Raw genomic sequence first — 15,302 nt, forward strand, 5'->3', positions numbered from 1 at the left:
TTCTGAACTCACAGATGCAGAGCGCTCTCTTTTGACTAAAGGACCAGCGTTCTGTCCTACGCCAAAGGATGTCAACTGGCAGAAGGTAATCGATGATTTGGATAAATTTGAAAGGAGAATCCGCCTCGCCTTTTTCCATCATGGCAGAAATCCGGATGAAAACCCAAGGAAAGTTGATGATCGTTTGCCAGCTACTCCTTCAGCTACCAATTGGATACCTCCTAAGTGCAGTTCTCCAGAAGTCGAAGTCTTCATCAATAATGTGAGAAAGGATATCCTGGAACCCCAAAATCTGAGAACTGTCAAGGACAACTTAACTAAAGACGAAAGGTTAGCACTACGTAATCTTAAGTCTAGTGATAAAGTAATTAGAATTCAAGACAAGGGCTCTAGATTTGTAATCCTTAATCAAGAAGAATATCAAGATAAAATGTTAGGGCAACTTAACAACAACTTGCATTATAATAAGGTGAATAGCGATCCAACACCGGAGCATTTTGAAAAGGTCAAAAATTGTGGACGCAAATGGCTCAGTGAAGGGCAGATAAGTCAAGAGATTGCCACATGGGTTACCAATTTGGAACCTAAACCGGGGGTAGCTTTTGGTAATGTGAAAACACATAAAGAGGGCAATCCACTCCGCTTAATTACATCCTGCTGTGGAACGTCAATCGAAAGACTTTCTGCCTTCACCGAGTTTTATCTCAAGCCTTTAGCACAGAACCTTCCATCATTCGTTAAAGACACAAGTGATCTAATTAACAAAATTCAGGCTTTAAATGCTGAGAAAGGTCCCCTACCCCCTGGTAGTTTGCTTGTATCTTGGGATGTTGTGGCTATGTTTCCCAACATTGATAATAACCTAGGAATCTCAGCTGTTAGAAAGGCGCTTGATTCTAGGAAAGATAAATTTCCATCTACGGATTGTATAGTCGAAGCCGTTGAGATTTGTCTTCAAATCAATAATTGTCAATTTGCAGATCAAAATTTTATTCAGAAACATGGCACTGCCATGGGCCCTAAAAATGCCTGTAGTTACGCCGATTTGGCAATGGGATTAATAGACGAGAAGGCTAAACTTGGAGGTGCAAGCAAGCCTATGCTTTGGTGGAGGTATAGAGATGATGTGTTTGATCTTTGGACTCTTGGTTTGCCGAAATTGCTAGAATTTACGGAGTATATTAATTCACTCTATCCCACCATCAAGTTTGAACTGGTATATTCGGAGAGTAGCCTCAACGTTCTAGATCTTACTTTGCACCTCCAAGATGGGTTTATAATCACTGATATTTATGCTAAGCCAACCGATTGTCATCTTTATTTACCTTTTTCGAGTTCGCACCCATCACATTGTATGCGTGCAATTCCCTATGGGATGGCTCTTCGTATTAAACGCAATTGTTGAACAAGAGATGTGAAGAATATAAAGGATATCTGTGCTCACAAAATTACAGCAAGGAATTAGTGGACAGACAATTTGAAAAAGCATTAAGCAATGAGAGGTCCGAACTCTTAACAAAAAGAGTCAAGCCAAAGAAAAATTTTTCTCCTCCAGTACTTGACTACAACCCTATTCTTCCAGACATCCAGCAGGTGATTAAAAAACATTCCCACTTACTTAGATTGTCTCCTGAGCTTTTAGAGATTTTTCCATCAAAGTCGATTTTTCCAGCTTACCGCAGAACAAAAAACCTAAAAGAAATCTTAGCTCCATCTAAATTTCGGAACATTGAAGCCAGAAATGAAACCTTGGAAGATGATCGAGGTTGTTGCAAATGTAACAAAAGATGTGACCTTTGTAAACATTTTTGATTGATACCTATCTACAGATTTACGGAGAGACACGTATCCTCTGGATCCTCTTACTGGGAGTTCATCGTTGGGTAAACTGCTTTTATTCTCACTATATATATATATATTTGTAGAGTTGGATTATTTGGTCGAAGACATTTATTGCTATTCAGAGTTTCATGCTCCTTGTGGAGCAATCATCAGGCAACTGCCAAAAATAACGGATACAAAAGATGATATTACAAAATTTGAAAATACAGAACAATGCCCACGGGCGTGACGTGCAGAAATGTGATTGGTTAATCGAGTACGTCCTTTAACAGGAATTTCTTAGAATGTCTACAGTTAGATATCAGTTCGTTTCTGTTGCTCACCGTTGACACATCGGGTTTATACTCGCATATCAGGTTTATCGTACTCCCTTAATGAGACTCTGAGTAGCAATAAATGTCTTCGACCAAATAATCCAACTCTACAAATCAACATTGCTCTAGTTTACCTATTGAGCACTTTGATAGCTGATGAAATCTTCAATTCATTATATATTATAATATACATATATATATATATATATATTAAATATACATATATATATATATATATATATATATATATATATATATATATATATATATATATAGGGAGTCTGTAAGTCGATTTTCTCGTGGAACAGTGCTCAATACGTTGAAGCAGAGCGGAATAAATATTTTAAGAGGAAAAAAGGACGCAACTACATTTCCCAAATGGGAAATGTAGTTGCGTCCTTTTTTCCTCTTAAAATATTTATATATATATATATATATGATGAGAAGAAGAAAGGTGTAGCCATGCCTCGATAGATAATGTAATAAGGAAATAACTTCTTGAGGCATATGTGTTTCTAATCGGTTTTATACTTCAAACGTTTCGCCGTTTAGAAATCCGCAAGCATAAGAACCTCATGAATGGTTGCAATGGACGAGCTCTAAATCTAGATTAACACCATCAAATTAATGAGCCTTGACTTTCCACCATTGTACTAAGTTTTTTTACAAAAAGCAATCTTGTACTCATAATCTTCATTCACCGACGAAGCTCTAAACGGCGAAACGTTTGAAGTATAAAACCGATTAGAAACACATATGCCTCAAGAAGTTATTTCCTTATTACATATATATATATATATATATATATACATATACATATACATATACATATACATATATGTATAAAGGTATTACATAAGAACTTCAAAAGTACAGTTCTTATGTAATACCTTTAGGAATTCGATATACCTAAGAGACAACCAACATACACTGTAAACATATAAAAAGGAGTTTTTTTAATCATTATTCACTGTAACTGATGAAGGTCATACGACTGAAACGTTTTACACTACATTAAATATTCTTATTTTTAAGTCAGAAGTTGTCCGTCCACTGGCCTCTTTTAACTTTTACATATATATATATAGGTTGAATGAAAAATGGAGTCTAAAGCAAACTACTCACAGCTCCATGTTTAATGTAGAGAACAAACGTTTCGCCCTTCGGGCTTCCTCAGTGTTCACAATAAGCTAAAAACTAAAAATTACTTGGCAGGAACTGAGTCGGTTTCAAGATCTTATATATGTGAAGAAGTGACAGTGACGAAATAAACAGATTGCTTAATTACACGAAATTTACAAACAAGCGCTAACGAGTAGGTGACAAAATAGGCCAGCTTATAGACAGAAAAACCACTTACACAATAGTAGATGAAGTAAACAATATAGAGTTAATTATGGGAGCTAACCATCACAGTAAAAAATTAAAAAGTATTATATCTAAAGTTATGAAGAATTTAATGGAAAAAATGTTTTGGGAAAGATAATAAATGAAAATGGCTAAAAAATAAAACTTATTGGCTAAACCTAATTCTATTCTTAGAGTTGAACTCTGATCGTTTGTTAAGGCCGTGGGGATGAAGAGTACACAACTGGGAGCACCAAAACGCTTCCCTTGTGAGTAAACGCCTATCAATGTGATCTTCACATTCGTTAACAATTTTTTCGATAACAATGAATTCAAAGTCAGACATCTGGTGTTCAACCCTATTGAAATGCACGGCTAATTCGCACGTAGTCTTGTTAGTAAGCATAGCCGATTTGTGATTCCAAAACCTGACCTTGAATTCATTGGATGTTGAACCCACATACTGAACCTTACACTTCTTGCAAGTGGTCAAATAAATCACGTTTTTAGATTGCAAACAGGCATAGCGTAAACAGGAAGAAAAAGTTCAATAGCGATTATATGTCCTTTCTTAGAACAATCGATTGACGCTTTTTTGGAGCTGAAATTATCAAAGGGCTTTTGCGTTATGCTTCTGCATCGTGGCTATTTTGCATTATGTTTTTTGTGTTATGAATATTTGTGTTACGCTTTTTGACATTATGTGTTTTTGTGTTATGCCTCTTTGCATAATGGCTTTTTGCATTATTCCTCTTTTTGTTATGGCTATTTGCATTATGACTCTTTGTGTTATGCCTTTTTGCCCTATGACTATTTACGTTATGACCTTTGGCATTATGACTATTTGCGTTATGCCTATTTCTGTGATAGCTATTGGAGAATTGCCTTCCTGCCATTCAGATACGGATTGAGGCATTCAGGATTTCGATAACTCTATTTCAGCATGGAATTTTCTCATAGACATACCTCCATATAAGGTCCCTAAGAAGTACTCTTGCACTCAATATTCTACTAATATGGAAGAGCTCAAATAGGTTCTAAAAGACCCTTTAGAGCGCATCAATCGAATCAACTCTCCTTCAGACTCTGGCAATGCAGTTCCTTCCACGTCTTCAACTACTGTAACATTACCATGATATTTACAAGCACCCCCGGATTCAGGTAAGCGGCTTTTCTATAGTTTGTTCATAGTATTTCTGTTGTCAAATACAGACCTACTTTACTTTTCTCTAACAAAGATAACTTAAAACATTTCTTGTTGTTGGAAGTTCTCATTTTCTTTGGAACCTTGTATGTCTTGCATGAATTGTGAAATGGCGGGAGAATTTTGTTTATTCTCTAATCAAATCTGTTTTTTTTTGGTTATTTGCCTTGAAAAATATTGAAGTAAACTTTACCTACATTAAATACAGTATGACTTAAATATCACTGGCTTTTTCTGAAAATATCTGCATTCTGTGAGCTTCTTGTTGTGTACAGTGTACAGTGTCTCGCCGAGATCCTATGAAGAGGATAGTTTTTCATTGACTTTGCGTAAGGGGATGGACCATTTTATTTTATGGTGAAAGCGCACAAGCTAAAGGTGAAAATCACACTTTATAAAAATTATTTTGCTCAATACTAACTTTGTTTTGAGTGTGTGTCACAGGACAAAAACCAAAAATCCAATGTAGCTTTTACTTGGTTTTGATGTGGATTTTGTAAAATCCAACTGACGCAGATTGCTTTGTTATATACTGGTAATTTTTCGGGTTATATTGTCACATAACTTACGTCTTCGTATGATACTTTGTGTAAGCCTACTTCGAGGATCTCAATAGTGATATAGCACGTGTTTTGAGGTTTGCAATAAACTAGTTGGACCCCACATGACTTATACAAAGACCAGGAACATGAAGAAACAGTTGGAGCCTTCGAGGATACTCCAGGAAAAAGATCTGAAGGGACACGGTGAACGTCAACAGTAAACCACGCCGGCCGCCATCTTGGATTTTGGAAAGTGCCACGAACTTTTCTCCACCGAAGCCATCCCAGCACAGGTCAGGAAGTCTAGATTACTCATTCGCTTACTTAGAATAGTGATCCAGCCCAGCAGAGCCACGGAATAGACAACAGAGTTGTCCCCTCAGCTGATTTGATACAGACAATTCAGTCACCATGCCAGAAACCGATGTCAAACGGAGGGCGCAACAAGCTGCAATCAAGCAAGCCGCTAGAGCAAGGCTAAATGGAGTTGAAATGGCCAAGAGGTTGGACTTCACCTCCAAAAAGCTACACCACGAATACTTGTGCTTCAAGACTTTAGCAAAAACGGTTTTAGAATGCTATGACGGGGTTGAGGACAGTGTTAAAGTAAACAAAGTCCTAATGTGGATGGGGCCGGAGGCATGCGTTAAACATGAGTGACACCCATTCCCACCCTGAGACATGGATACACTCGACCCGCTATGGGACTTCTTTGACAATTTGTGCTCCAGAAAAGGTTGCCAAGGCTCGTAGAATGACGTGAGAATGACACTGAAATTCGTGAAGCAGGAGAAAGGAGAGTCAGTGGACATTTTCTACGGATGAATACATGATGTCCTCCACCAGTGCAAGTACAATACCGAGATACAAAAAGTCCTCAAGGCAGAAACCCTCAAATGTGGCTTAACGAACACGAAAATTATAGAGAAATTATATGCCTTACAAAAAGATGCAGATGCCAGCCGATTTCTCAACACTGCCAGAGCTGAGGAACAAGCTCAGACGCACATATGTGAAGTAGAAAAGATCAGAAGGGACTACAACCTGGGAGAAACTAAAAGCGCAGAGGAGCTCAGGCGACAAAAGAAGCCCTTTTGCAAGATGTCCAAGACTTCCAGTGATGGACGCACCAAAAACGAATACGACTGCAAACGATGTGGATGCAAACATAGTCCCAAACAGTGCCCCACCTACGAGAAAGAATGCAGTAAATGCAAAAGGAAGGGCCATTTTGCTGAACAGTGCCACAGGAAGGCAAGCGCAGATGCTTCCAGCAAGCGATCTGGCCAACAGAAACAAATACTGGGACCCAAGAAGAAGTTTCATGGAACAACTGCAGACTCAGAAGGTAGCGAAGCAGAGTTCTCAGAGTATGACACTGAGGAGGTGACAGTGCGAGTTGACTCCGTAGAAGCAAAGGCTGTAGAAACTATGACGTGAGTGAGGTCAAAGATGGTACTGTGGAGAAAAAACGTTACTCCAGCTCCAGACCAAGACTAAGCAAAATCCGAGTAGTCTCTAAAGGTGAAGAAGCCCATCGAGATTAAGGATACTACCCAGGTCATTAAAGATGCCAATGACATGTTCGAAGGCATTGGAAAGCTACAATGCTACCAATAGCGGATTGAGATAGATGAAAAAGTCCAACCAGTGGTCAGTCGCAGATACAGTGTCCTCCCCCCCTAATGTAGGAGCCTCTGAAGAAGAACTTAGACTGGATATTAGGCATTGATGTCATCAAGAAGCAAGAAGAGGTCACACCATGGGTAAGCAATGTACTGTGCACACCCAAGCCCAATGGAGACATCCAGATATGCCTAAATCCAAAGCCACTTCACAAAGCAGTGAAGAGGCCACACCACTATGCACCAAGTATTTCTCCGCCCTTGGCCAATTGTCAGGTTATTGGAATATCAAAGTACACCCAGACAGCATACACCTACCCACATTCAACACGCCATTTGGATGATATGGATACAAAAGGCTTCCCTTTGGGCTCGTGAGTAGCCAAGATATATTCCAGCGAGCCATTGATGAAACATTCAATGACATCCCTGATGTCTATTGCATTGCAGATGATGTACTAATTGCTGCAAGGACAAGGGAGGAACATTATTTGGCAGTAAACAGGGTCATCCAGCGATGTTGAGACTCAGGTTTCAGGCTGAATCCAAAGAAAGCAAAGATCCTCTTGGAGGAGATCAATTACTTTGGCCATACCCTGACAAAGAAGGGATTAAAACCAGACGCAAAGAAGATCCAAGGGATAAAGCGGTTGGCTGTGCCAAGTAACAAGCTGGAGCTACAGACACTGCTAGGAATGTTCAACTACCTCGGAAAGTTTATACCCGACCTGGCTGCCAAGACACAGGACCTCTGCGGTCTGATAAAGAAGAATGCAGAATTTGCGTGGGAAAACACACACACCAAGATACTCAAAGCACTTAAGGCCGAGGTCAAAGGTAACACGACACTACAGTACTTTGACCCACAGAAAGAAATCACTATCGAGTGTGATGCCAGGCAAAGGGCCTGGGTGAATGTCTACTCCAGGCTCCAGTTGTTCACAGGTTGAATATTGCTATCTATTGGATAAAACGCTATCCACTGGATAACTCAATTGGTTATGATAGTGTATAACAGCTGGATAGTGAATTATACGGTGGATAGCTCTATCCAACTTTTGAACAAACGAGGCCAGGATGGCAAGCCAGTCAATTTCACATCTAGAAGCTTAATTGACGCAGAAACGAGAAACTGTAACCTGGAATGCGAGATGCTCGCTGTCGCCTGGGCGGTCAATCACTAACAACAGTACGTGTATGGACGAAGATTCAAGATAGTCAGCGACCACAGTCCATTACAACAGATCATTAAGAAAGACATAAGAGACAACCACCCCGATGCAACGACTTTTACTGCGTTGTCAAGGCTACAATTTCACGATCCAATACAAGAAGGGTGTTGAGATGCACATATCCGACTGCCTCTCAAGGTGTGTGCCGCCGCCGCCGCCGCCCAATCAAGGACAAGTATTCCCAGAGACCAGCCAAATTGGAATATTTGAGGTCACTGCGCCCACTCAAAAGAAAAATCCAGTATGCTAGGAGCTAGAACGCCTATGCCAAGAAGGATGGCCAGAACACCATAATCAAGTGTCCAAGTTGGCCACAGCCTACTGGGATTACAGACATGATATCGCAGCAGGAGCCATAATCGGGGATGGAGACCGTAAGTATTGGGATCCGCGCGGAACCATGATATGGGACAATTTTTCTATTTTTAGAACAAATTGCGCCATCCTGACGTCATATATCTGCGCGGACTCACGCACAATTCGTGGGTTCTCGTGTGGATGTTGTCCTCTTGCGTAATCAAATGGCGTGATAATAAAATGGCGGGCGAAAGTTGCGATTTTGTACAGTGATGCCAGGGGATAACAGCTGTGAATAAATTGATATGGAAGTCGATAGCTCTGTTAAAAGAGCAAATGATTTAAATTTGGAAGAAGTCAGCTCAGCCACACAACAAAAGAGAGTGAAAACGGTGTTTAAGACACTCTGGGATGACACGAACAGTGAGAAACCCTTTCAGGTACGTGGTACGCAAGTCGATTAATTAAATTTGTTGCTTTTAGTTTAATTCACGGCATCGGTTTTCACGCTCTTTCCCCGGGCTTTCTGGACTAAAATAAATTAATTAACACCCAATATACTTCAATTATGTGCAGGTTGGTAAGCTTAACCTTCGTGAACACATTCTTGCCAAGAGCAACGAATTAAGATCTCTTGAAGCCATCGCGTCAGATCTCCAGGATCCCAGAGTAGAGGCTCGTGTCGAGGTTGTGGAAAGAAGTGGAAAGCAATCCCTCGTTGTCGTCAAGAAACGGAAAGCCTCTCTCTCTGACGACGTGCCTTTTGACGACGTGAGACTCGTTGTTGATGCAAATGGTGAATATCGTTTGTTTGTGTACCACTTTGAGCTCGTAAGAAGGGGCACAATTAATATTAATCAGCCGGGACAACTGAGAAATGCAATAAACGAAGTCGTCGAGAATCGTCCTTGTCCTGGAGTGGACACTAGGATAACTGGCCAGCAGGATTATCTGTCCTCAGAAGTAGAAGAACAGACCCTTCCTTGGCACAGAGTTTTGTCAAGAAATTGCGCGCGATTGATAAAAAATGCCCAATGTGAGAGTGGAAGAAAGTGTCGATGTTGCTACAAAACAGAACAAAAACTGTCAGAACGCTTAAACCAAAAGAAGTCTCTGACTGAAGAAGACGTAAGGAGCAGACAATCTGTGTCATCCAAAGTTCGCTTCTCTTGCCTCAGTCCAAAGAGCCAAAGTAAGCGATTGAAAAATATGCGGGAATCAAGGAAAAACATGACAAAGCAGGTCAAACGGTACAGAAAGTTCTCTGTTTTAATGTCTGATACACATAGCTCTGACTTGGACAAATTGATGGAGCGAGTTGAATCTACACCCATGGGAAGAAAGGAATTTGAAAAATGTGTGGCAGAAGCTGATAGTTTACGACCCGGTGCAGGGCAAGTCTTGCGTGAGATATGGGATTCGGACAAAGTGAATTTCCGAAAAGATCAGGCAAAAAACGGTAAGTTTTAGAAGGTGTGTAATTTGATCTACATGCTTCAGGATACTCCGAAATGCAAAATTGTAAATTGGTCAGAAGATGATAAGAAATTAAGTAAGAGGAATTATCAGTAATTTTGCGTGATAATCAGTAACCAAATAACTTAAGGGGCTGTGTGAAGGATACGGGAAGAGAAAAGTTCACACTTTGGCACAAATATATCTGATCATCCCTGGTGTGTTTTATAAACTTCACTGTTCCAGACCACCACCCTCGCCCCCCTCCTCTCTTCCCCTGCATAGGGCTTTGTATTTCTCACTTAGGGTGTTTGGGCGAATGTCAGAGGAAAAGAGGAGAAAATATAAATAATTTCTGTACTTTTTAAATGTGTTGTATCTTTCAAGAGGGTTAAATAGCTTGGGCCAGGCCACTGGTCCCCTTCAAGGGTTTAGTCACAATTTCTTACATACTTCCCTCTCCGTTTTATATGGAAGTCCTCTCAGGTGTTCAAGAACACTAATAATTTTATCAATAAGAAATGCTTTTAGTTACTCTACAGACATGTATGTACAATGCTTTTTCTTCTAGGCCCAATCCATCTCATGATCACAAGGGATTCTGTTACAAACTATTCTTGCATTAAATTTTGAAATCCTGTATTACCCAGATATTTAGATGTGTTGATTTAGTAATCAGGCAATTGCTTTGGTTTTGGTTATACCACAATTTGAGGTTAGCTGAGAAGTCTAATTGGTAAGTAAACTGGTTTGATTTTGGTTTTACGACACTCAGCTTAAAACTGTTCTATACACGTTCTATTAAAGGATATGGACATCGATCTAATCGTTGGACTCAGGCGACTTGGCAAGTGGCTCTTGCTATTTATGCACGCTGCCCGGTCCTGTTTGATGACCTCAAGAAGCTGGACATTCTCCAGCTTCCATGCAGGAGATCCTTGGAGAGGGTAATGGCAAAGAGAACAGTAGAGGAAGGTATCCATGAAGAAAGAATCATCGAGCAACTCACTTTGTTTAATCAATTTAAAACCACTGCAGTCCTTAGTGGAAGACCAGAGCCACTGGGAGTTGGAGAACTCTTGTTTGATGAGACAAAGGTGAATAGAGGGTATTCCCTTTGCTTATCATAACAGCCATATTGGTGTATCTGTATTTAAGTTTTACTATATCTTCCTTAATGTTTGGTACATCTACATGCATATACATGGCAATCATCAATGATGTTATTTGAATCATTATAGGGCTCATTGCAGATCATGAAGTAATATAACCTATTTAAATTTTAAGCGTTTTTTTGCTGTATTGTTGAAACATGGAGTATGAACTGAGTTAAATTTGACAAAGTTAAAAAACCTAGCTCAATATGCAGTTTCGTCTGACCCCTTTTGTTATTGCATATACAGTTTTATGTTGTTGTTAGTGTAAATTAAACTGTTACTTTCAGATCCATTCAGTAACTCAAAACTGTTATTGGATTGGTGAAGCCTTTAAAGTGCCCATGCAGTACAAAATAATTGCTGCTTATTTGAAATGATTTTCAAAGTAAAGAAGAATGGAATTTCCCTTATAATTTGGAATATCTTTTTTCATTTTAGAGATATTCATGTTTTTGTATTAATCATGCCAATGAGGAAAGTGATCATGTCATAAATAGCTCCACTTGAACAACAAAATACTGAATCAAGAATATCTCTAGAAATATTGGAGCAGTGATCTTCAAACTTATCAATACAAATGCACATCACAAGCAAAACAGAATGACACCTGCTATGTTGTTGCCATGGCAGTGCTCTTGGATCCAGTCTCTGTCTGGGGAAAACAAATATCTCCATTTCCAACTTTTTAAACTGGGACAGAGACAAAAGCCATTTTGTTTTTCTTCGGCTGCTCAGAGGTGAATAGTACTTGGTTAATCACCTCCAAGCTAGCCAATCAGCATGCTTGAAAAGTACTATTCACCTGTGTGGTATATAATAATTACTTTTACAGTGTATGTATATTTACAATAATTTTCCCCTTGATCTGATTCCTCACACCTAACTTTTTGGGGTGACAAACTGGGTTACATCTAAGTTTTCCTTTTAATCTTTGCAGAGTATGTTGACAACTCCAAACGAGCACGTGCAGCAAAGTTTTTAGCATGGCAGGTATTGCTGAATAAAGATTAACTTGTTTATTAAAGTGCCTATAACCCCAAAATATTTTTTTCGCTTAAATAACTCTTTGCACCTGTTTGAAAAGCATTGCGCCTTTTTGCACCTTTTTAGCCCTAATCTTGACTTTTTACAGGCTGTAAAAGTTACGAAATCTGACCATCATCTGTAACACGACCGAGCAAGTAAGGGGTATGGGTCTATTCCTGGGTTGATGTCACAAACTTATTTGCATGCATGTTTACAAAGACTTAATACGATGTAAATCAGTCTGTGACGTCAACCCAGGAATAGACCCATACCCCTTACTAGCTCGGTCATGCAACAGATGATGGCTAGATTTCGTAACTTTTACAGCCTATAAAAAAGTTAAAAGGTGCAGTTTGTTTCGAACAGGTGCAAAGATTTATTTAAGCGAAAAAATATTTTGGGGTTATAGGCACTTTAACATTATCTTGTTTACTATTTTTTAAATGTGCATTTAAAAGATCAAACTACATCCCTCCTGGTCCTTGGAGGGAAGACAAGTGTTCCCTTTGATGGGGCAATAGTATATATAAACAGTAGCCTCCATTTGGGACGAAAATATTCTAGGATATTTGTCCGCGGACATTATCTGCTCCGAGAAGCGAACAGCTTTTGGAGAGCACAGCTTGAGGAAAACTATGAGCTTCGAGGAACGGATAATGTCCAAGGACAAATACCCGAGAATATTTTCGCCCCAAATGGAGGCTTTCATGTTTATTATCCTTCAAATATTTTTCGCAACGCGAGTTGTTTTGACAATTGGGGGATATTCTCGGATATCCCCCAGTTTTAGCTGGGTGATATTCGGTCAAGTGACGTGTTTAAACCAATTGCGTGCGAGTGAAAAGATTTGATGAATTATTTAACAAATAAAGAAGCCTAAGCCGTGTATTACACTGTGATAAAACACGACAGGCATTTGAGAACACGAGGGAAATGTGGAAAGCACGAGCCGCAGGCGAGTGTTTTCTACATTTCTCGAGTGTTCTCAAATGACTGGAGTGTTTTATCACAGTGTAATACACGGCTTAGGCTTCTTCATTTGCTTTATGATATAGATTTTACGCGCGCAAAACGATAAAACACGCTTTTTCGATGTTTTATACTCTGATGAAGCATGGGTTTTTGAACAATAAGAGAGCGCAAGAAGGGTCCTATCTATGTTATAAATATAAATAAAAGTTATAGTACATTATCATTATAATTATTATTATTGAAATTCATATATTTGAATGTGAGTTAGGATTAGTTGTTTACTAAGCCCTTTAAGGGGCATTGTCACGCTACTTGGCAACTTTACAAAAAGCCAGGTGTCTTCGCATTGATTGAATTTCAAAACTAATGAATGATCTAGTTTTGTTATTAAAGGCTATTTGAATGTACTGAAACTGTTTCTTGTCGCCTGTCGCTATGGATGGCATGGATTGAAATAGATTGAAACTTGAAAAAAATTGCCAATTTTTTCAGGTTTTGATGCTGCATGTTCCAAAAATCCTCAAGAAATTTATTATGGTTAGCCCTCTCTGATAAAATTCCGTTGATGTATTCGTTGTAGCTTTACAGAAGCATTTTGTTTAATGATTAAAGACCCAAAGTAATGATTTTATAAGCACACAATTGACCTAAAACAGCAAAATCCTTGTGACACTGCTCCTTTAAATAAATGGCATTTCTTATTTAGCTTGCCTTTTCTCTCCCTCTAGACATTTGACCTTCAAAGAGTCATGGTCTTTGGATTTAAACAGTTCTCGTCATACTTCTTTGATAATTTTCCTGGATACTCTTTGTCTCCATTGCGGCTCTCAATAAGTCGACTTGAATCCCTGTTTGGCACACTCAAGTTCCATGCCCATGGTTCTCTAAGTGCAGGGAATTATGGGTCATCTCTTGGAAGGGTTCAGTTGAGACAGGAGCTGAAGGTCACTGCTAGAGCCACAAGTCATGATCAGAAGGGCTACAGGGACATAGAGGTCCTTATATCTGGCCCTACAAATGTGTCCACATTGAACACTGTTTATCAACAGCCTTACATTGAAATCATGGCACATTTTGTTCCTTATGGTTATCAGGGTGTTAAAGAATTTATTTTTCCCTCCCAAATTTCTCAAAGCACTTTTCAGGGTAGGCAAGGTAGCTCTGCATGCACCCTAATAGCCCTTGTAATGGGTTTTAAGTTCTCCTCTGGGTTGATTGGTGAACCAAAGAAAGTTCTTGAAGAGGGGTGGTTTGGTCATGTGGTTTCAAGTATTTCTGGGGGCAATAAAATCTTTGATGAATGCTTTTCTGCTGCAGGAGTTGGTGGGCTTGATGTAGAAGATGCATTCAGCTCTGTTGGAGATGATCTACACCTCCTTTCTTATGAGGATCCCAAAGATTTTTTATTACTGGTAATAACTTCCAGGATGTCATTTCAAATGTCAGGGAACGGGCAAGCATGAAACAGAAATCAGTTGGCATCTTTGTGTCTGTTGGGAGGACAGTAGTAATTTTAGTTTGGGAAAATGGGGCATGTGCAATTTTTGATAGCCACAGGCATTTACAGTATGGGTGTATACTTTCCCATTCCCTACCATCCAAAGAAAACGAGTTAATATTGTGGCTAGCCAAGACATACCAGAAGTTTTACAGCACCTCGATACAGTATGCCCAAATCACTTGGGTGGAGTACAACAGATAATGTGCCTCTGTCATTTCAGAAAAAAAGTACATTCAGTACAGTTAAAAACTGTTGTGTGGCTGAAGTTGAAGTAAATTGATTTCTCCTCCAAGCATTTCATTTTGTTAGTAGATAACAATTCTTGTCATAAAATCTCATTTCAGCCTGGAATTTTAATTTTTTAATGAAATGCTGTGTCTTTTTTAAGCTGGCTGCACTTTGGCATTAGTCATTGGTCACCATTTACATAGGAACAAGAAAATGTGACACCAAAATATATTAATTGTTATAAATAGTCTTTTAAAGTCATTTGACTGCACATATTAAAAACTTTTCTTGATCGTTTATTTATTACATATTTAAAATGGTATGTACTGGTGTGCATGTAACTTACAAAACTTGAGCCATACCTGAGAACTATAGATATTAATTATGTCTTTGTGCTATAAAGACATGCAGTCCTTCGATGGGTCTTTCATTGAATTCATACAATATATTGAGTGCAAGTTTCAAGTTCAAAATAACATTATTCTATCACTCAGACACATTTTTTTGGTTAATTTTTCTGCAGCTCTAACAGTTACTGAGTTGGAGTACCAATGTACCTG

The 15,302-nt window shown here is 39.0% G+C and overlaps 1 protein-coding gene and 1 long non-coding RNA gene across 2 annotated transcripts in view; both read left to right on the forward strand.

The window, feature by feature from the left end:
- Positions 1-1,405, forward strand: part of LOC138057052 (uncharacterized) — a 6,388-nt gene extending 4,983 nt beyond the window's left edge. The window contains exon 3 of the mRNA XM_068903065.1: positions 15-1,405. Coding sequence (XP_068759166.1) covers positions 15-1,405 — 1,391 coding nt within the window. The remainder of the gene's footprint in view (positions 1-14) is intronic.
- Positions 1,406-10,715: 9,310 nt separating this feature from the next.
- LOC138051330 (uncharacterized) lies at positions 10,716-15,030 on the forward strand. Its single transcript, XR_011132764.1, has 3 exons — positions 10,716-10,955; positions 11,953-12,005; positions 14,331-15,030. It is a non-coding gene; the product is annotated as an uncharacterized lncRNA (long non-coding RNA).
- Positions 15,031-15,302: the final 272 nt, after the last annotated feature.

Source organism: Montipora capricornis, chromosome 1, assembly GCF_036669925.1.
Source record: "Montipora capricornis isolate CH-2021 chromosome 1, ASM3666992v2, whole genome shotgun sequence".
Taxonomy (NCBI): domain Eukaryota; kingdom Metazoa; phylum Cnidaria; class Anthozoa; order Scleractinia; family Acroporidae; genus Montipora; species Montipora capricornis.